This window comes from Aythya ferina (assembly GCF_964211825.1).
Source record: "Aythya ferina genome assembly, chromosome: 3".
NCBI classification, from domain to species: domain Eukaryota; kingdom Metazoa; phylum Chordata; class Aves; order Anseriformes; family Anatidae; genus Aythya; species Aythya ferina.
Window position 1 is genome coordinate 52,389,828 of NC_140298.1, and position 21,178 is coordinate 52,411,005.

Here is a 21,178-nt window from a genome sequence, read left to right on the forward strand (position 1 = left end):
TTTCATGTACCACTACCCCTTGCTTTAACAGTGTCTCCCTTTATCTTGGCCTCCAGCCTGTAGTTTAAGGCAGTTATTGTGAGAGGTAAAGCATATAATTTCCAGTTTTCTTAACTATAGGTATTTTACCTTTGAGGGTTTAAGGGATTTGATCTGCACTATACTTCCCCTCTAGTAAAGCTTTTTGAAAATTCAAGAGGACATGAGTATTGCTTTCCATGATAAACATGGAGTGCCTCATGCCCAAAGCTGTTTGCATTTCAGTGAAATCTGTATCAGAAAAGATGATAGGCACCGTCTCTCCCCAAGCTATTTACTACACTTGCTTAAGTCAGGGGACCTTCCTTATCTCCATCTCTGAGAACTGTTTGGGAAAATAAGATGTTCTTGGGAGGGTAAGATGTTGTTAACAAAGCCTTTTTCTGTTAGATGTGCAAAGTATCCATGTGGTATTTGAAGCAATGCTGGCTCTAGAGAACAACTGGCAAGGCTGTGGCAGAGCCAGCAGCTTTATCCATGCGGCTTAATTCAGGGATGCTAACACTCGTTCTTTTGAAGACTTCACCTTTTTTGTCATTGTTATTAAAAAGCAATGCCTTTACTGATGAGTAAGATGCATGTGTGTTCCACATGAATGTGGTGCAAAGGCACCACTGCCCTGAGATACCAGCAGACCTCACAGGGGGGCAGGAAGGAGTCCCCCTCCTCCTTCACCCTTTTCTTTTGGGGAGACAGGGACAGAAACAGGGGCATCTCCTGCACATGCTCTTGGGTGAAAGGGAAAATAAAGCTGACATTTGGAGAGAATAAATGGAGAAAGACATGTAGAGAAACATGTTCAGTTTAGTTCTGCAATACTTGAACTATGTGTTTGGTGTCACTCCAGCTGAACAAGCAGCGTCCTGTGCCCACACTCCCCACCACAGTCCTTACACAGTCCTTAAGCCATCCCCTTCCTTCAGCAGCCCCTTTGCAGGTTTGTCTATGTTTCCCTCCCAGTCCTAGCCCTAATCCTAACCCTACACCTTGGTTACAAGTTGAGCCTTCTCTGAAACCCTCAGCCCTCATTCAAGATGAAAAAGTCTTGGGGAGGGCACGCTGTGGCCCCTCAGCCACATTTAGATGATTTTTTCTGGATTGTGGCTTTTCTGCATCAAAACTGCAGCCTAAGAGAGTACTGGGCTTGAGGCCTGCTTGGCAGGTCATTGGTTTCTGGCTGCAGTGCAAGTCTTTGCCACAAATGCCCCTGTCAGCTGAAGAGGCAGTGTCATTCCTGGACCTAAGCGTCTCCTGAGCAGGTGTTTGACTTGCTCTGGTTACTCCCTGGAGCCTCTCATGGGTTTCTGAGTAGCCAGAGCAACTTGTTTGTGTAATCTTAACACGTTTCCTCTTGCAGGCTGATACCAAGAAATGCCTCCCTGCTGATCCCTTCAGACACTGAAGGATTTTGCCACTCAGCTGGCAAGTTTTAAAAGCAAACTGAGGAACTGCCTTCTTATATACAGCTTGCAAGCTGGTGCTTTTGCAAAATTGTCTGCTTCATTTCAACCAGAGCAATCCATAGCCCTCAATGCTATCCTGGAGACAGCTTAATGCCTTGAGTGTCACGCGTGCAAATGACCTCTCTCCCTTACGTTGAGCAGCAGAGATGTCAATGCTAAGTGTCAGTGGTATTGTATCCCTATTTCTTGGTCCTCAGAGCCACATTTAATCGTGTTCCTTGGCAGCAGGAGGAAATAAATGTGCTCATTTCTCATTTCAGTATCACCACGGAGGTGTGGCACTGCAAGTTAGTGCCACTAGCAGCAGTCACACGCCAGAGCAAATAAATCCACCTGGCAGCAGCAGCTGCACTTGTCTTCTCTCACTGCGCAAATGCTCAGCGCCTGTAAGCACTCTGGAGGAGACCACCATCAGGGCATGGCCAGATTTGGATTAAGCCACCATGTCCTACTCTCTTTCACCAGTATGAGAAGGAGGAAAATGTTTCATGTGACGCTGCCACAGTAGGTGACTTTCTCATGGGTTTTAGCCCTTCTGTATTAGGGACTTGTGCTGCGACACAAATACAGGTCTTGAGGACTTCTGATTCCTGTGTGACAACTTCCTTTGGGAGCAGAAAACAACTCCTTTAGGAAGCTTTCTAGCAAGAGGATCCATCTTTCACAATTTTTGAAGGGGAAAAAAAGTATATATCAACTCCATCAACTCCAAATCCCTAGTATGCTCTTCTCTTTAAGACACACCTGGTGCTTAGGGACATGGGTTAGTGGGTGACATTGGTGGTAGGGGGATGGTTGGGCCAGATGATCTTGGAGGTCTTCTCCAACCTTAATGATTCTCTGATTTTATTATTATTATTTTTCTATAAATATACAAATCCTATGCTAAGAGATCTCTGACCCTCAAGCCAATGAGAACTGAAGGCGGTGCTCCCATTCCCTGGGGCAAGAACACTGCATTCAACATCACCTCCTGTTCTCTGGCTGGCAGGGTCGAGAAGAAAGCACCAGCCCTCAGAGAAGCACTGTCTCTGGAGTGCCACTACCCTCAGCTGACACAGCAGGAGCCAGGCATTCTCAATTCAGGCTGAGAAAGACATTGAAAGGCACGAGCCCCTAGATCCATGCTTGTTCTAGGACTGGGGCATGGTCTGGCTGCATGGTGAAAACTGTTGTCATTGCCAGCTGCCCATATGACATATCAACCTTACAAAGTTATCACAGAAACCTCTACAACGTCAAAAAATACCTATAAATGTAAAATACCTCACTGTTACATCTATGCCTTATATGTTCCTATTGTCTTAAAAGGAAACAGAGTAAAAATACAAACAAACAAACAAAAGCAAAACCTAACAGCACTTACCCAAAAGAGAAGAAACCAAACCAAACCAAACTAAACTGAACCAAAAAAACAGGAAAGGTGGTGTCCTTAGATGCATGGTCACAGTTTTGCAGTGTAGGTGACTGCTTCCTGAGTGCCTAACTGCTTAGTCATCTTTCAGGCTCTCCCCTTGAGATCTGAGTTGCTGTTTCAACATACTTCTGCTCCCCGTTCTCCATCGCATGTCTCTGTGCACAGATGAAAGGCAGCATAGCTCTCTAGTCTCTTCTGACTCCTGCAGCTGATTTTTGCTTTCATTTTGCTTGCGGCAGATGGAGATCAGAAAGGAAAAGTGATACTGCAGCCAGTCTCTCTGAGACACACCCTTGCCAGCTGAGATTCCCCGGGGCAGCCACACTCGGCCCTTAAAACCCCTCCAGCCAGCTGCTGGCAATGACCTGTGGGGGAGTTGACTCCCTGTCCCGGTCAGCCGTACAGACATCGTATTTATGGCTTCTTGTTTGAGGCAGGATCCCAGCACCTGCACTACTCAGGAGACAGGTGAGCCTGTGTTTCCCTCCAAAAAATTCTGTCATGAAAGGCCTCAGGTTTGGGTCTTGTTGGAGATGCAGAAGGGGTTGGCTTTGCAGGTTTTGCCCAGCTCTACGGCTGCTGCTGGAAGGATTTTTGAGCAGAGACAGAACCACTCTGAATCAGAGGAGAGCGGTGTTCAGCCTAAGACTGCAGATCTCCAGGGTACAGAACACAAACTACATAAAAACTTCCAAAAACAAGGGGATGCTGCCTTTGAGCCAACACAGCACGCAAAGCCCACCCAAGTAGGCCCCACCAAGTAGGAGAAAGCCCACCCACCAGAGACATACCTGATCTTCTGGAAGGAGCACAGGCGGGTCATCTGCTCCTTGTGGAAGAGGAGGAAATACCGAGTGAAGAACAGGAGCTCCAGCAATGAGCCAGAGTGAAACACGCTACCTTAGCAGCCCAGCAACAAGTTGTGCAGATGTAGAAAACAAAGCAAGAGACATGTTGTTGATTTCTGAGTGTGGTGGTTTTACTGTGCTAGGCAGCTAAACACCACAAACACTCTCTCACTCCCCCTCCTTAGATGAGGAGGGGAAGAAGTAAAGTAAAGAACAACTCACGGGTTGAGATAAGGATAATTTAATTAAAGGAAAAAAAAATATTAAGGAAAGATTATTATTAACTAAACAATTAGCACCAGCTTAGCTCAAGTCCTTGTTGCACTTGCCCGGTTCCTTGCAAAGTTGACCTCTTGTTGATCCTGCAGCGTCTTCCTCCAACATATAACTTAGATTACAGATTAGTTTTCTCTCAGGGTTGCATCTCCTTGAGGCATGCACTTGATATCCCCATTCTCTTGCATGACCTACCAGGTATACCCCGGTCCTTGGGCGAAGACAATCCCATGAGTGGGTTTGCCTTTTCCCGAGGCACGAGCAATCCACACTGCCTTCCCCATCCACTTTCCTACATGCACTATGGGGACTTTAGCTCCTTTCACCGTGTGTAGGGGTTTTGTTTTAGCAGGACCAGCACGGATGTCAGACCCCCATTGCACCAAAGGAAGGACAAAATCATCACACAGGCACAGGACAAGCCATGGGACAGATGTGGGAGTGCTGCCTGCAGCACCAGCAGCGGGGGCAAACACCCCTGTGGGATAGGGAGCCCAGAGCTCACCCTGATGGCCTGGTGCCCAGGTGGTATCAGGGGGCTTGGGATGGGGAAGGTGAACAGGAGGCAAAGCGGAGGTGAGCGGCTGGCCTTTTCCTTTGCAACCCTGCAGCTACCTACCCTACCGCTACAGAAAGGCTCTGTGGGACAGCAGGAGCCTGCCTCTGCCATGGGCTGCCAGACAGCGAGCCAGGAGGCCCGGGTGGCTGCACTGGTGTGACTGCACCATCTAGTGCTGTCCTTTGCAGGGTCACAGCGGGTCCTTCTGCTGGCAGGAGGCTCAGCTGGTTTCTCACAGACACTGATTACACCTCAAGTGCACCTAGCACATAGATTGCTAGCACATAGTTGTCCCAGAAGGGATACAGGAGGTGGCTGCACTGTGGTGGAGAAGGAGGGATGAGTATTCTTGCCCTCAGACAGGCAACTATTTTACTCATAAATGTGTGAGTTAGTGACTTTGTGAGCTAATGAGTGGGTGAATTAATGAAACAGCAATCTAGAGAATTAATAAATTGGACAAGTCTTTTGAAAGGAGATTGAGACTTTGCCAATGAGCTCATGAGATGGAGCTTGATTCACAGAGTGTGTTGCTCTGTGAATTTGGGAGGCCCAAATGAATTGTGACAATCCACAAAACAATTCTCTGATAAAACTGGAGTCACGTGATAAAGTAGTAACAAAATGGAAAATGCTTTAACCACGTGATTAGCAGATTAAGGTACAGGACTGAAGGAAACATTGGATTTATCAGGAAGCTTCTTTAGAAAACTTGGGGAGTGCTTTGAAGCCAGGCCTGCTGCAGTCAGCAATTTGTGGCTCCCTCCCCAGGCACTCCGGGGCAGAGGGCTGCCTCCTCCACGCCCCGCAGAGCCATGCAGCAGCTGGGCACTTGAGTTAATTCGCGTTTGTGGCTCAGTTTCTCTCTTCTCCAAGTAGATTTCCTAAGGTCCCAGGAAAGCACAGTCTTTGGCTAATGCAGTAAACATGATGTGAATACGAGGAAGTCCTACTCGCAGCTTCTTTGGCATAAACGCTACAGCAGTGCTACTGCGAGGAGTGGCAGCAAGCCCTTGACAGCTGAGCACAGAGCACGCTGAGTTCTGCATCCTGGCGAATGCGGTCTGTCGCAAAGCATAGCTGCTCAGCAGTGAGGCTGCACCGCAGAGGAAGTGAGTTCTGTGGTTTTGGCCAAGTTCCACTAAGCCATGCCCCTTTCCATGGCAGGCTTGTCAGAAGCCCATGTTTAAGGACAACAAATTTTCACAGATCATCTGGCAAATATACGTTAATGAAGTGAAAATACTCCTTGCTTCTTTCCACATTTTGTTCTGGTCTTGTTACAACTGAGATTTCATTATCCAGTGGCAAAAGGCATCCTTACAAACAGAAGTAAATGAACAAAGCAACAACCATAGAAATGGAAATTTCTGCCTCAGGTGGGACAACATCTGGGCTATTTAAACAAACCACTTTTATCCCCACTGGTAGCGTATCACCTAGATTTCATTACAAAAGTATGATGCTGTAACTAACTAGGAGTGTAATATTTACGGTGTTGAAGTACAAATGCTAAATGGATTTTTTTTTTTCTTTAGTACCTAAATACTTCTAATCATGCATAGCCATGAAGTATCTTGCTGCATGGAAACATTTTTTGCCTTGTAGGAAGGAATGAATTACAGTCAATGAAAGAATCTAACTTACACCAAAATGAATCCTTCCTTATTTGTGTTTTCCTTTGAAGATTAAAAGGTGTGCAAAAACAACCAATTAAAAATACTTTAACTTGATGAATGGATCACGTTGGTCTTTGGTAGCTTGTGCTGAAGATAAACAAAGCAATATATTACTTTCCAAAAAGGCAAAGTACCTAAAAACATCTTCTAATAAATTCCCTCCCTGCAGAAACAGAACGATTTTAGCAGACCAGTGACTAAGAAGATATTTGGTACAAAGCTGACAAAAAGTGCTTTTTACAGATGGCTGTAATCTTCACTTTCAGAAGCAATAATCATCTCTCTATTGACCAAATAGATTTGTAGGTGCTTAGTACTTCGGAGGTCAAGGCAGAGGTATATGACATACCAGGGAAATTAATTTCCAAGTTACTCCTCTGGAAATATACTGGGGACTACGGTCCAGACTTGAATGATGACAGATTTTCATTCAGATTTTTCAGTAGTTTCTGCACAATTGTCTTTCTTTGTTAATTTGGTACAAAATTTGCAAGCGAGCAGACTGAGTAACGAGCAATGCAGTCATGAATTTGTGTCAAAAAATTAAAGATAAAACCTGAAGTCATCTCTAACTGTACTAATTCAGGCAGGATTTAACAGAGAAGCTGGGACAAAACTGCGATTATGCTGTAAATACCTAAATTCTTGTTTCAGCTGTTAATAACTTAAAAAGTATATATATGTTTTTAATCAAAACACGGTGATCCTGCCTTTTGTAACGTTCCTAACTCATGAGTAGAGGAACACTGCCCAAGCAGTGAGAAGCAAGGATTCAAACACCACTCTGGAGCACCACACAATAAGGAGCATTCGCAATAAACCATGCTAACAGCTGAACACATAGAAAAATAATCATCTCTTTATTGCATTTTTTTTTCTCTTTACCAGACAGCGTTGTTTCTTAAGAACAGATAGTAACAGGTGAAAGCTGCTGAGCCTGCAGCTTCCCGTGGCTCGCAGCGGCAGGGCTGTCACTGCCAGCTTCTTGCCGTGGCGGCTCCCTGCCCCATGTCACCCTTCTTTTTGGCAGGGCCCCGGCTGGTGGGGACACTGCCTACACTGCCCTCCTCGCCCCACACACTGCCAGCAGCACCGCTGGTTTCGGTGCTCCTCCTCCCTGCTCATTTCTGCCCTTGCACAACCCACGAGCCATCTGAAACCCTCTGCAGAGCTCAAATGGGATTTGACAGAAAAAAACTTTTTTTTTTTTTGACTCATTATTTCCAGACCAGTTCATTGAGCCCTTTTGACGTGTAACCAAGCAAACGTCATGTTCTCCAAACGACAGAAAAAGAGAGGCAAGAGCAGCAATAAGGTAAGGATCGGGAGCTGATGGATGTCTCAAAAAATGGTGTGGCCGTGCATCTATTCCTGCTACAACTTGGTCCTGGGGGAGTTGAGCTAAACCCTTGTACTTTGCATAGGAGCTGACCTGGAGCTCTTGAAAGATCATCTGAATATGTAGTAACTCACAGCTGAGATGGCAACACTCAGCAGTAGTAGTCATTTTGGAAATGAACTTGTGACTATCCCCTAAACCACAGCTACCTCAAAACCCTGACCATATCCTCAATAAGGAAAGATTTATTCTTTTTTTTTTTTTTTCTTTTTTTTTCTTTTTTTTTTCCCACTGCTCTGAGAGCATTTCAGAGTAAGTGAGACGAAATAAAAAACACATTTAAAGAAATTACATTGGTAGATAAAGATCCTAAAAGAAAGTTTTAAAATGGGCAACACTAAAATAATTCTGTAAGATGTTGTATTTTTACCTCAAAATACTTCTATACCTTGATGTAAAATCAACTGATTTTAGACCTATTAGGCCAATAGAAGACATAATAAACTCAACGCCACCTACAATAAACTTTACAATAATTGTCACATTATAATAATAAACTTGAAATATGAATAGGTAGGGACCCTTTTGTGCAAAATCCACTGTTTTAGGCTTTAGTAAGCTATTTGTTCATATGCATGGAGGAGGTATTAGTCTGATATGCAGAGTACATTGCTTGGCTTTTAAACTGATTCAGTAAGAATTCTTTCAGGAGGATCAAAAGAACCAACAACCTTTCACCTGCAACTCAATAAATCATATCCCATTTAATTCAGTTTTTATTCAATGAAATGATGTATAAAAACTTACAAATCTGAGAACTTAACTATACACAAAAAAGATGATATTCAGTTTAAATGTATACACAGAGAAGAGCTGTGGTTTGTGACTTGCCCTCTCCCACCCCTCCCCCCCGAACACCCAGTGTCTCCATTTACGATGGGGCACTTAATTCTGTCCTTCAAGCCTTCTGGCGGCCCAGTAATCGCTAGGCGGGCTTCCTCCTTGCTGTCAGTTTAGGTTTTGAGGCTACCAGCAAAAAATCCGGGCACTTTAATATAAAATAATAAGAATCAACAACTTGATTTTTAACACAAAGTTGCAGTGCTATCATCAGCAGTAACTAAAAACTACCGAATTCATCCTTTCAGTTTTTGCAGACTTTGTCTTGGCTTTGAAAATAAAGGGACTCTCAAAGAGCAGAATTTGCCAGTCGACACTACAGATTTGCTTTAAAACAACCATGATCCCCTGTTGCTAGAACGGCTCTGCACCACTTTTTCTTCATCTTAACTCATGCAATTAGACCAAATGAAACCACGGGCATTCCTTGCCTGAGTAAGGCAATAAATACAGTTTTTCCCTCTCATTTCATCCAGAATGACTTGAAACTATAGCTAACAACTCATGCACGTGCTGCACCGATGATGGTACTGTGCTCACCAGGATGTCACTTCTCCAGCTTCCTTTGCATCTTGGGTGACAACACTTACCTAACAGCTTCTGTTCTACAGGCGAATAAAAATGCACACAGCTGAGGACATTTTAAATTTGATTTAAAATAACCTGTGCAATAACTAGTTTTGTCAAACAACTAGAATACTTTCTGGGCTGAATCTGAGAGCAGACTGCCAGTTGCTTAAAAAGGATGTGTGCATTTATTTACCTGTATCAAATATACACACAAACACTTTCCATATATATATAAATCTTTATACATATACAGTACTTTTATATATATATATATAAAGATTGCCATCACATTATTATTTCAGCTACTCAAGTCAAAATTTGACTTAGTAACTTCTTTGCTTGAATCAATCATGCTACCTGAAACAGATACCCAAAGGCATACTTGAAGGAAAACGTAAAAGAAACCCAATACCCGCAGCGATTTTTACCTCAATGAACAATTTTTGCATTCATTGAGCAAAAAGTCTGAGGGTTTCAAGTTATAATCTTAATCAACTTGCATGTGGAGTTCTAAAACGCATGGTGTTAAATTTGCCAGATTTTCTCAAAATGCCTTTTACCAGGGAAACTAATATATATACTCTTTGCTTACCAAACTGATACTCTGTTTCTCATTTACTTTCATCATCGTATCTAAATACACTTTTAAGCAATCTAAATTTTGTTTAAAATCTATTAAATTTGGATTAACTAATACTATCCACATAGTTAGCTGGATTATTTTCACATGTTCCTTTGTATTAAAATCAATTATGTTGCGGTTCGACGCGAGAGCTTTTTGTTTGTTTCGGTGGGAGAGGCAAAGTCCCATTTCCTAATGTGCCAGTACAGTTCTGGTTGCTGAAGACAACGGGTGGGAAGGAGGCTGGTGGAAAAGATGGCAGGGGTAAGTGAGGCGGCAGGGGGTGGGGAAGGGAGGGTTGATTTAATAAAAATGAGTAAAGAAACTTTAAAAAATTGATACAGGTTTCACATTCAGTCTAACAACACTGCTTCCTGCTCCTTTTTGATGGAGGCTAACACTGAGTTTTCAGTCTCTGTGGCTTCTGTGTCCCCAGCACCTAGCAGAATGGAGCGATCTTCTTCTAGCGTAAAGACAGAGTTTTGATTTTGGCACGAATGTTTGACTACTTCATTGGGAGTTGAAAATGTTTTGTCACACAAGTTACATTTGTAGGGCTTGTTGGTCTGTACTAGCATGTTGTCCATTTGACTGCCTTCCTCAAAAGTACAGAGTTCCAGAGTCTGTTTGTCCACCATCGTGTACGTGTCCATGCTCTGGTTTAGGCACACGTGTCTGGCAGCCTGGTTAGCCCTACAAAAGCTTTTGTCACAAGTGCTGCACTTGAAGGGTTTGCCAGTGTGTATGTACATGTGCTCCCTCCAGTGGCTTTTCTGAATAAATTTGCGCCCACAGATGGAACACTCGTATTTCCGTCTTTTTACTTCCCTCTCTTGATCTGCCTGCTCCAAGTTGTCTATGTCTGCAATATCTGAGGGGGGCGGTGTCTCTGATTGCTGCTGCCCATCAATTATTGGAGAGTCTGAGATCTGCTGCAGCTCACTGTCACTAATCATCCCGGCTTCAGGCACTTCCATGGCATCTTTTTCAGCCGTGTTGTTACAGAGAGACAAAGAAATATTACTTTCTCCCTGCTGGCTCGACGTGAAGGGAACTCCTGTGTGGATCTGCAGGTGCTCTCGCAAACTACTGCGCAAGTTGAACCGTCGACCGCAGAGGTGGCAGGCATAGTATTTTGGGAAGCTCCCGTTCCTTTTCATAATGCTTGGCTTGACGTGTGCTATTGTGAGCGAAGAAGGCTGTTCATCCGAAGAAGATGCTTCCATGTTGGCCTCTTCTCCTGCAGGTGAATTATTACCAGCAGCGGATACCAATTCCGGGGATAAAGATGATGGCAAGGGGTCAGAAGTGGTCATATTTGTCCGGGTCACTTGTGGCATAGTTGTAGCTAACTGCGAGAGCTGCGAGCCTTCTGAAACCTGCTCTTGGGTCATCCGTGAAGTCTGTGGCCTTGGTTCTCGCCCGAGTTTGTCAGTTGCTGATGTAACTTTAGTGGGATGTCTTATCTGGTGATCTGCAATCTGAATGCCATATAATGAAGATGCTAATGGAAAAACTTGATCCGGGTGAGAAAAAGTTCCCTGACTTGCAAGGCTGGCCTCCTGAATGAGTGGATACGCATGCAGAAACTTTATTCCCTGTTCTAGTCGAACTGGGTCAATGAGTTGCGGTGCCATCTTCCCGGTGTACATCAGATGCAAGAGATAACTGAAGATATCTGGCTGTATGTCAGTTGCTTTCAAACGGACACATTCACTGAAAGGTGAAACAAAGTGATCAGTAACTGATAAGGGAAATGATGTTTTCAACCAGATCTAGATAAAGATTAAGCTGTCCCATCGCAATCTTCACCTTTCCAAATTGCTGTTGCGTGATAGACTTGATGTCACAGACATCAAAATATTTCATAAATTCTGAAGATATTTCCCCCTCCCCCTTTTTTAATTGGATTCAAACATGTCTGCAGCCAAATTAAGACTTGCTAGCACAGGAGTATAAATTCACAGCCCTTTTTTGTCCGTTCTTAGCCCTGAGAACTCATCTGGCACTTACCTGTTTGGCTTCTACGTCCTACTAGTGTTTACAGTAACAGTTCTGCAAACGTGCGGTATCACCTCCTCTAAGCTGCACTATGACCCAGAAACATGCAGGACAGGGTGGGAATTCCCTGAGGATCTGGTGGAAAAGGTGTAGCCCGAGCACATCCAACCCGTGAAGGCCAGGCTCTTTATCAAGAGAACAGGAGCTTCTTTCCCTGAACAGGGAGGAAGGAAAGGTAGCACCAGTAGTATGCTTGGTCAGCACTAACAGTCCCTTGGTTAGAGCGTTCAATTAAGTGAGGCACATTGGTTGCGATGCCCTCTTCAGCCTAATGGGATTGAAACCAACACCATCCTGCAGCTGGATCATGCCCTATGCATCACCCATTAGGATGCTCTGGACTGAAACACCCCCCAGTCCTCCAGCTGGATCTCTGTGAAGGTGGAAAGGCGAGGTTCACAGAACAAGAAAGAAAATCAGGAATGTCTCAGTTAGGCCGCCTTGCAAAAGGAGAGGATCTGGGATTCTCATTGTTTTTCAGAGTTATTTGTAGCTGTCACATTAAGCAGACGTTAAATGAAAGACAAATCCAGAAGTGGACATGACTGCACTGTGGTCTGAATGCTCTGACCACAGTAGGCTACCAAGCTGAGGAGGAAATTATAACCAATTCTTCTTTTTCGTGAGGTGTACCCTTCTTGAGCTCCCTCTTACTGCTTCTGAACTCAGCTGTATTACTCAAAATAAACTGTGCAGTGACATCCTCCAGAGATGACCGTATGCTCCTGACGGAGCATCAAGACTGATACACCTGCTACAGTCCTGTCTCAGAAGTGCAAACGTACTTCTCTCCTTGATGTTTATTTACTTTTGGACAAAGACTATTAGCCAGAGCTGAGAGTTTTGCTCACTTAAACTTTTTGATACAGTCAAATAATTGGGAAAAAGAGAATTCCTCAAAAATCTTTAAAACAGTCTCATAACTAATCTTGTTAATGCCTTCTCTGTTCAGCTCTCCCCTCCCCCCAGAAAAGAAACAAACAAGCCAACAGAACAGCCCATCCTGACCCCAAAACCCAACGCAACCTTTATTTTCTATTTATTTATTATTTATCTGATTTAAAGAAAAACACAAAACATAATACCCTATTTTACACATCCATTTCTCAAAACCTCCTAGTAGATATTTATTGGGCTGCTTATAATGTTCTGGCAATGTCAAGAATACTGCCAAGACTGCGTAGAATATAGGGAGTGGAGGAAGAGAAGTGCAATGGTGAAGACAGGAGCCTTAAAATACTCAATTCCAGGCGTCCCATACTTTTTAAGGATGAAGAATATTCACTGAATTATAACATTAATGTTAATGAACTTCATCTTCCACTTTGACAATTTCAAACTGAGATTCTGGTCTGCACATATGATCAGATACCATTCACCAGGTCGCAGCAAGAAGCAAAAAGAACCTTTCAGGTTTCAAGATGTCGCTAGACCTCCCTACCACAGCTAACCGAACAACATTTGAACAGTCAAGTCAGCCTTCCCGTAGTTACCTGGTTTGGTGAACAAAGAGCATCTTAAAGTAGTTGGAGAAAGAAGCAAGGACCGACTTGTGTGCCTTGAAGTAGACATCCCCGATTGCAACCGTGCAGTCACACAGGAAACCAAACTCTCTCTGAGCATTTAGTTGCTGCAGCAGAATAAGTCCATGGTTGGCCAAATCCATTTTTTTACACTCTGAAAAGCAAACGACTTTCATGTAAAACTTAACAGTAGATACACAGGTGCCACAGTAGATCTCTCTGTGGTTATTTTCCTCTAATGTCTGTACGCCTTGCATTAATAACACCTCTTAACCCCAAACTACAACACCAATGACACCTCGCACGCAGGCAAGGACCGCTGCTTCACGACACGCAACACGATTCACAAAGGTGCAAGTGATTTGCTCTCTCCTGGGAAATTCCTACTTTGTCCCACAAAGCAGGAACGCCGGGGGGTGCCGTGTATGGCTCCATCCATCAGTGGGAACCTGTGCAACATCAGGCAAGCACCAGGGAAACGTGGCACCGACCTCAGCCAGCCTAAACCAGGGCTTGTGCAGCCTCACCCACCACATGCTCCTACAGAAGCATGCTCTCAAGGGTTCGAGGGCACCTCTGGAAGCAAGAATTGGCAACTTTGGGAAAAAAGTAGCCAGGGAAACACATTAGGAGGGTTGTGTATGGATGGACGGATGAATATATGGCCGCTACCATCAACAAGTGGGTATAAACTCAACCAACACAAGTGGAGCTGTGGGCAGAAGTGACAGCACGCAGTGACCAACGCAGTCCTGCCCACAGCCGGGTGAAACAGCACGGCGTGGGGCAACGCAAGCACCGGGCACGGGGCACATGCCCATGCTCTACAGATCCCGGGCACTGCGGATGCTCTACAAACAGAAAATAAAGAGGTGGTGGAAAATGGATCAAAACCAGCAGATGTACAGGGAGGTGTTTGTTTTTTTTTCATGAGTTTAAGGGGAAGTTACCAAGATTTTGGGTAAAGTACGAGCTGATTGTTTCCTTAGTGTGTTAGGAATGATTTTTTATTTTTTATTTTTAGGGAAGAGGACAAAGGTGTATTGCACACAGGGCAGCACGTTTCGAAGCATTTCTGCCTGCTGGAGGGCGACAGCAGGGCTCAGTGACCAATAATAAAATAACCAAACGATTATTTGCTCAGCTAACGCTCTTGATAGGAAAAATAATAATAATAATAAAAATCGGGCTCCGGCTCCCTTCAGCCCCCCCGCTCATGGGTGCCCGGCAGTTCTGTTTCACGATCTCGGTGCCGCCCGGAGGGGCTCCATGCGGGCCGTTGGCGGCCGTTGGGCCCGGCCCCGTCCCGCCGTTACAGGCGCGGCGCTGAGGGAGGGCAAATGGCCCCCGCGGCGCGCGCGCCTCGCCCGCTCCCTCCCGCTCCCGCCGTGCGCGCGCGCGCGTGGGCGTGGCCTGCGGGCCGCCCTCTCCCCCCCCCCCCCCCCCCCCCTTCCTCCCATCCCCGTGCCGCCCGCGCCCTGTGGCACCCAGCGGGCGGCGCGCTCCCATTGGCCGGCGGGGCGGAAGGCCGGGCGGCCGCGCGGCGCTCTCACTGGCTGAGCCCCGCCCCTCTCCCTCACCTCCCCCCCCTCCCTCCCCTCCCCTCTCCTCCCCTCACCCCCCCCTCCTCCCTCCCTCCCTCCCTCCCTCCCCTCCCTCTTCCCGCGCACGCCACGCGCACGGACGGACGGCGACGGCGCGAGACGCAGCGCGCGCGCGAGACGGGAGCCGCCGCTGCCGCCACCGCCGCTGGGGCCGGGCCCGCCCCTGCCGAGGAGCCGGAGACAGGCGGGGCCGCCCCCTCCCCCCCCCCACCTCCCTCCCCTCCCTCCCCTCCCCTCCCCCGCCCTTCCTTCCCCGCGCCGGATGCCGCCGGCCCGGGAGAGGAGGGGAGGGGGGGGGGGGAGCCGCGAGGGCGGGCGCGTGCGAGCGGGCCCCAACCGGCCGGGCCCGGCCCTGCGGCGGGAGCCACCGGCGCCCCCCCCGCCCCCCGCACACCGCCCTCACCCACCCCGGGGCCGTGTCCCGGCTGGAGCCGCCCGGCCCGGTTCGTGAAGCGGCGGCAGGCGCGGCCCGTTCCCCCTCAGCGCCCCCCCGCCGCCTCCCTGCCCCGCTCTCTCCCCTCAGCCCCCCGCCGGTGCGGCGGGGCCGGGCCCCACGTGCTGGCGGCGCGGCGCGGCGCTCACCTGCGGGCGGCCGAGGCGCCGGGAGCCGCCGCCGTGGTCTCGGCGCCCGGCAGCGGCAGCAGCGGCGGCGGCGGCAACAACGGAGTCAGCGCGGCGGCGGCGGCGGCGGCGGCTTTTCCTGTCCGGTTACGTTAGGGTCACATGACCGAGAGCGGAGCACAGAGGCTGCAGCGAGGAGCCCCCGCCGGGGGGGAGGGGAGGCGGCGAGCGCTGTGGCGGCAGCACCAGCACCGCCACCGCCAGCAGCAGCAGCAGCAGCCGCCACCCAGCCCCCTCCCGCCCCGCCCTCCTCCCCGCCGGGACCGGCCCCGCCGCCGCCGCCGCCCGCCCCGGCTCCTCCGGGCCCCGGCGGCGGGGGTGGCGGGGAGGGAGCTCCGCCTGCGGGACGAGGAGGAGGAGAGGAGAGGAGGAGGAGGAGGCCGCGCTCCCTCCCCGGTTCGAGTGGCGGCCGCAGGTGCGTCCCCGCCGCCTCACCGGGGCGCGCAGCGCCGGTGGGGGGCGCGCCCGGGGCTTGCACGGGGAGGGAGGGAGGAAACGATGCCGGAGGTGCGCGGCCAGCACCTGCCCGGAGCCCCCCGGGGTGGGCAGGCTGGCTGGAGGCTCCCCTCCTGCGCCTCGCTGCTGGGCTGGGCGCGGGTCTGCCGGGGAAGCTTGGCGGTGAGGAGCCCGGGGGAAGCAAGCAGCCAGCAGCGAGGTGTCGTGCAGCCTGGGTTCCTTCGGTAGGAGCGGCAGTGCCAAGGGTTTGAATGGGTCCGGGTCATTGTCACGGCTTAATTATTTATTTAACGCTCCTCAGCAATCTCTTTCTTGAATTAAGCCAGCTCGTGCGAGGCGCTTCCCTGACCCAGCTGGCAGGGCGCTAGCTGGAGCTGGGCTGATAGCTCTGCGATCGGTACATTCAGGTGTCCCGCGAGGGATGCACAAAGCGAAGCCCAAACCCTTCCAGTTTAGAGTCCTGGCGGCAACTGCACGGAGAATGGGCGGAGGAGTCCTGTATTTTGTCTGGTCTGTAAATCAACAGGCGACTGCAGTCATCTGAGGCTATTGATATTTTTACAGGGTCTAAACCGAGCAAGGACTGGGAGAGCTTTACATGCGCCTGGCTCTGCTGTCTGCCACTGAAACTGGCGGAGGTCTTGATAGATACAGCTTGAGTGTGTTTGCAGCAGGTAGCTCATCAATATTTATTCATTTATCCTTGTTAAGCAGCACCCGAAAACTAACTAGCTAAGTCCTTAAACAAAAAGCACCAAACTTACTTTGCTTGGAGTAGAAAACCAGTGGTGTGTTTGCTGCTGTTGCAGTATTCAGAATAAAGAAACTGAACAGTGCTGTATCCTCAGAGCCTCCTCGGATATCTGTGCTGGAGACACGCTTTTAACAGCACTCATGGTTCTGTTGTGCTGAGGGCATGATAAAAGTTGATGTAAAGGTATTTCACCAGCAGATTGAAAGGCTTTTAGTCTACTTGGCAGATTTTTTTTCTCCTTACCTTTCACTTGTATTTCAGCTCTGCAAACTAAATACAAAGTAAAGAGAGTAGGTGGACATTTGGACTTGTGTTGCTTAGTGGTGGCCAACTTGTCTCATTCTCAGGTAACATGGTGAGAGCGATACAGTTTTCAATTAAGTTTGAGAGGGCTACTTAAGAAAATCATGGTGTTTCTGGCAGGTACCTATCTGATGATTTTGCTTTTCGTCCTGTTTTTTCTCTTCTTTGTTGCCCTTGAGTCCTTCTGTGTCAGAATTCATGTGAGGTTCTCCTCTGTATTCTCTCTGAAACTGGAAAAAAACTAACTTAAGTGATTGTTTTTTATAAAAAACTCATAATTCAGCTTTAAAGCCTGTTGTTTGGACTGCAATACCTGAATCCAGCAATAATGCAATTCTTAATTTAAAAGTATCCTGTTGGATTCAGAGTCTGCTGGAATTGGTAGAAAGATTTCTGTGCTGAGTTTAATGCTGCCTAACCTTACATCTGCAGTGCTGGCTGGCACCTGAGACGTGTCATCTGTGTCACAGGGAGCCACGAGTGGTTCACCTGTTGCAACGGTTCACACCTGGCTTAAGATGTGAATCTAAAATTTTAAATCTAAAGCCCATCTGACTTCTTAGTGTATTTTTCTTAACATACACTCAGTACAGCTGAAATTGTAATTTAAAATATATCTTTTTTCTCATTAAGTGGTATTATTGTGCTCTCAGTTTTTATATGCCAGCTTTTTTCCTCCAGTTTCTTGAGGTGCTTGTTCAGGATTTATTTCCTAATTTTATGAGTTTTTAAAAGGAATGTTCATGCTCTTGAGTACAGAGCAGTATTTGGAGCAGTGTCTTTAGTTGTGTTGCTGCTGCTGATAGGATCAGTCCCTGTGTCTTTGGTTTTGTTTTGATCTACACATAACCCAGATTAAAGGCAGGACTTCGGTAGGGGAACATTTTGCATCGTAAATGAGCACACTGCTGATGATTTAAGTGCTAATAGAACGATGAAGACATTTGCTAATCTGAGTAAAAATGCACTAGGGCAGTAGGAGGAACTAGAACTAGGTGGCCCCAAGTCTGTCAGTGTGTCTCTTTGGTGGAGATCAGCTGAGGTTGGTTTGGGGGAGCAGATTTTTGTTGTTCTAGTCAAAACCTTAACAGCTCCGTTGACATCAGTCGGGTTCGAACTTAAGTTTTTCAGCACGTCTTCAAATTTTGTAGCGTTTTTGGAAAGCAGGAGAGTAGAGTCCCTATTCTGAATTTGCTCATTCCTTCCTGCAGTGCTCCTTACCCACTGCCCCAGGGCAGCTTCTGGGATCACCAAAGCTGTCGGGGGCTTCCCATCAGTGCATGTCCTGGGCACTGTTTCCGCATGGGTACATCTGTAGTAAAATGCCAGTCTGTATCAACACTGTAAATCCATTTTATTAGCACAGCTGACGCTTCTGACGCTTTGGCTTCTGATTTATCTTGGTGACAAGGCTTGGTGGGAAGCGTGACAGCTGCGGTAGCTTCTTGCTGGATGAATAAATGTTGTTCATCTGATGGTCGCCTGTCTCTTTGTCCAGGGTTACCATCCCTGCTAGAATTTGTCTCACGCTCGGTCCAAACCTCACTTGTTGTCAAAGCAAGGAAAAGTGGTGCCCACGAAAAGCCCTCACGTTAGGGCTGTTCTGGTATCCTGATGTTGGTTACAAATGTGGAAACTTCGTGTTTTTACACCTAGTGAGCAAAGCTTTATCATCAGCTACTGAGTAGCTGCAATTTACAGCAGCAAAGCAAACAGAACACAAACCCCAAATCCTTTTGCTTGTAGAACATATGTCCTCAAAGGAAATGGTTTAACCATAGGTAGAAGAATTTGTTAGGAGTCCCATTTCCATCAGGAGTTGCTGGCGTAACCGAACTGACACAGCTTCTGCTGTGCAGATTAGCCCTTTTCCTACTGCCTTTGCCTTCGTCCCAGATGAGCCTGGTGCATCAGCCCTGCCTGCTTTTAACTGGGAAAGTTGAAGAGGGACTGTGCATTCCTGGCTGGAGTGACATTTCTAGTGTAGCACAACTGTAAAGCTACGGTAATGTGTACTTGCATGTTTTGTTCTCCCTTGGGGGGGGAAGATTGAAACTGCAACTGCACAGAGTGCATTTTTCAAGCCTTTGCAGTTAAGGTTTCTGTCAAGAACAGTTGTGATACTAGCATTGACTCGAGTGCAGTTGGCAGAGTGTTAAAAAGTATTTGGGGGTGCAACAATAATCGGCAGCTACCATCGGTTGGCAACCCTGTTTCGCCTGTCTGGAACATGTATTTCTTGTGTGGAGCTTGAAGACTGACATACATAGCACCAGCTGGGAGAAAGGGTGATCCTGTCAACGTGGTGCCTTCGACAACTCAAAGTAGACTTAAGGGAAAAAAAAAGTCTTTTTGTTTTAAGTTTGTTTAGGTTTGCTTGAAAGAATCAGAAATGGGGGTGTGGGTTAGGTGGGGGGTGGGTTGTCCTTGTGCTGTGGCTGTGAGGATCGGGGTTTGCTTGCTCTGCTTTCTGGGTGTGTCTAGGTCTGTTCAGTTCTTGTTCTGTCCAGGCCTGTGGAGGACCCCAAACTGCTGGAATTACTTTGTTTTCTGAGATTCAGCCTCTGGGGTTTTATGTGTAGCAGAGAATATGTGTGTGATGCCAAGAAATGCGTCCCGGGTGGGCACTGGGGGGATCAGAAGTGAGCTACCTGGTGGAGTGTATAGCTATGGCAAAATAATTGTCTAAGACTAGCACAGGTCTTTTCTCTACAACCAGCAGGAAGGCATTGCAGTCTCTTAAGATTATTTCCTCAGCTGGGGCTGTGTACTTTTCAAGGCCCTTCCTGTTCCCCTTAGCTAGGACACAGTTAAGCTTTCTCCCCCAACTCTCCACTGGATGAAAGTGTTTTGGGGTGTGGTTTTTGCTTTTTACATCCCTCTGTATTTTAGTGTGTTTGAGTAGCTCAAACTCTGTACTGTTGTCAGGCTGGTGCCATCACCTGCCTGCAGATGAGGATGAGACTCCCAGCAGAGGTGATCCGCTGCCCCGCTGGGGCCAGCAGGACCTCCCGCAGCGCTTGTCTCTGGTCCCGAGGGCAGCTGAGAAAAGTAGGTTGGCACACATGGTACCTCGGTTCCTTTTTGCAGTTTCTAAATGGATCCAGGTGTGAAGGGTCTTAAATTGGAAAAAGGTTTGCCACAACCGTTATTACTGCCTAGGACACCTGTCTCTGTCTTTTGTGTCCCTGCTGGCTTTAGAAGGCAACTTTGTTACTTGGCTGTGAGTAAATAAACTCATTTATGTGGACACAGTATCTGGTTCTTTTTTACATTTTGAGCTTAACTTTTAGTGGTTCCTACCATTAAGGTAGGCTGGGGAAGGAGAGAGAATCTCACAGCATTTTATTATTTCCGTTTCAGGCAAATGCTTGAAGTTGGCAAGAAAGTCATACATAAGCTCTTCTGTGCTGGCTGGACTGAATGCAAGTTATCTTTGCAGAGATGCAGGGAGGTGTCATTTTATATGCTTTCATTTTTACATGTTATCACTTGCAGGGCTGATTTTCTGGGAAAACAGGGACTGACCCTGGCCAGCAGAGAGAGGTTCCCCTGCAAAAACGGGACTGGATGTCAGGACTCCTGACTGTTAGTGCTCGTAGCGGTTTTACAACCAGCTAGTCTCATGACAAGTTGTCCTTCATCTCATCTGGTGGAAAAAGCAGTTAGAAGCTGTCTGTGCAGTTGAGGTCTTCATAAATGATAGTCTAACGAGGTTCCATCTGAACCATTTTCTCACCATTTGGTCTTAATTTGATTTATGTTAATTTATTAAAAAGATTACAATTTCAAGAGTTTTAGGTATAACAGGATTGTTCTCTGATTTTCCTCATATATACAATATTTCTATCACTTTGTCTTTCACCCTTGGACCCTCCCTGGCTAGAACAGACCCATTTTGGATTTGAATGAAGTAGTGCAGAAGGCTCTGCAGTTAAACTATGAGGGCGTGTGGTGGATGAGACAGATAAGGCAGATGCGTTCTCACAGTTATGGCAGGCTTTATTTGCTTCTGGAACTGGATTCTAATCTCGCCTGTGCCATAAACTCCCTGCTGATCAGGTCGTGCTGTGAACTTGCACGGGGCCCCTATCGGCTGTCCAGCTTGAAGCAGAATGAAAAGTTGCTGGCGGGAGGAGTGTCC

At 47.3% G+C, this 21,178-nt stretch overlaps 1 protein-coding gene and 1 long non-coding RNA gene across 3 annotated transcripts; one reads left to right on the plus strand and one right to left on the minus strand.

Moving 5' to 3' along the window:
* Positions 1-7,114: 7,114 nt before the first annotated feature.
* ZBTB2 (zinc finger and BTB domain containing 2) lies at positions 7,115-15,751 on the minus strand. Of its 2 annotated transcripts, XM_084513496.1 has the most exons (3): positions 15,483-15,751; positions 13,267-13,450; positions 7,115-11,428 (listed from the first exon to the last, which is right to left on the minus strand). In XM_084513496.1, exons 2-3 carry the CDS (start codon positions 13,437-13,439, stop codon positions 10,066-10,068), a joined length of 1,536 nt encoding a protein of 511 aa, XP_084369622.1. In that variant the 5' UTR covers positions 13,440-13,450; positions 15,483-15,751; the 3' UTR covers positions 7,115-10,065. The 2 variants fall into 2 exon arrangements, with proteins under 2 accessions (XP_084369622.1, XP_084369621.1); XM_084513495.1 differs by lacking the exon at positions 15,483-15,751 and having other exon boundaries at positions 13,267-13,468.
* A 134-nt stretch (positions 15,752-15,885) lies between these two features.
* LOC311433854 lies at positions 15,886-20,284 on the plus strand. The gene is made up of 2 exons (XR_014690988.1): positions 15,886-15,936; positions 16,542-20,284. It is a non-coding gene; the product is annotated as an uncharacterized lncRNA (long non-coding RNA).
* The last annotated feature ends 894 nt before the right edge of the window (positions 20,285-21,178 follow it).

Bases quoted from the DNA above. Each gene is read 5' to 3' on its own strand.
- ZBTB2 (XM_084513496.1), bottom strand. From the start codon at position 13,439: ATGGATTTGGCCAACCATGGACTTATTCTGCTGCAGCAACTAAATGCT. The intron at 11,429-13,266 runs GTAACTACGGGA...TTCACCTTTCAG, and splicing joins CTCTTTGTTCACCAAACCAG to TGAATGTGTCCGTTTGAAAG.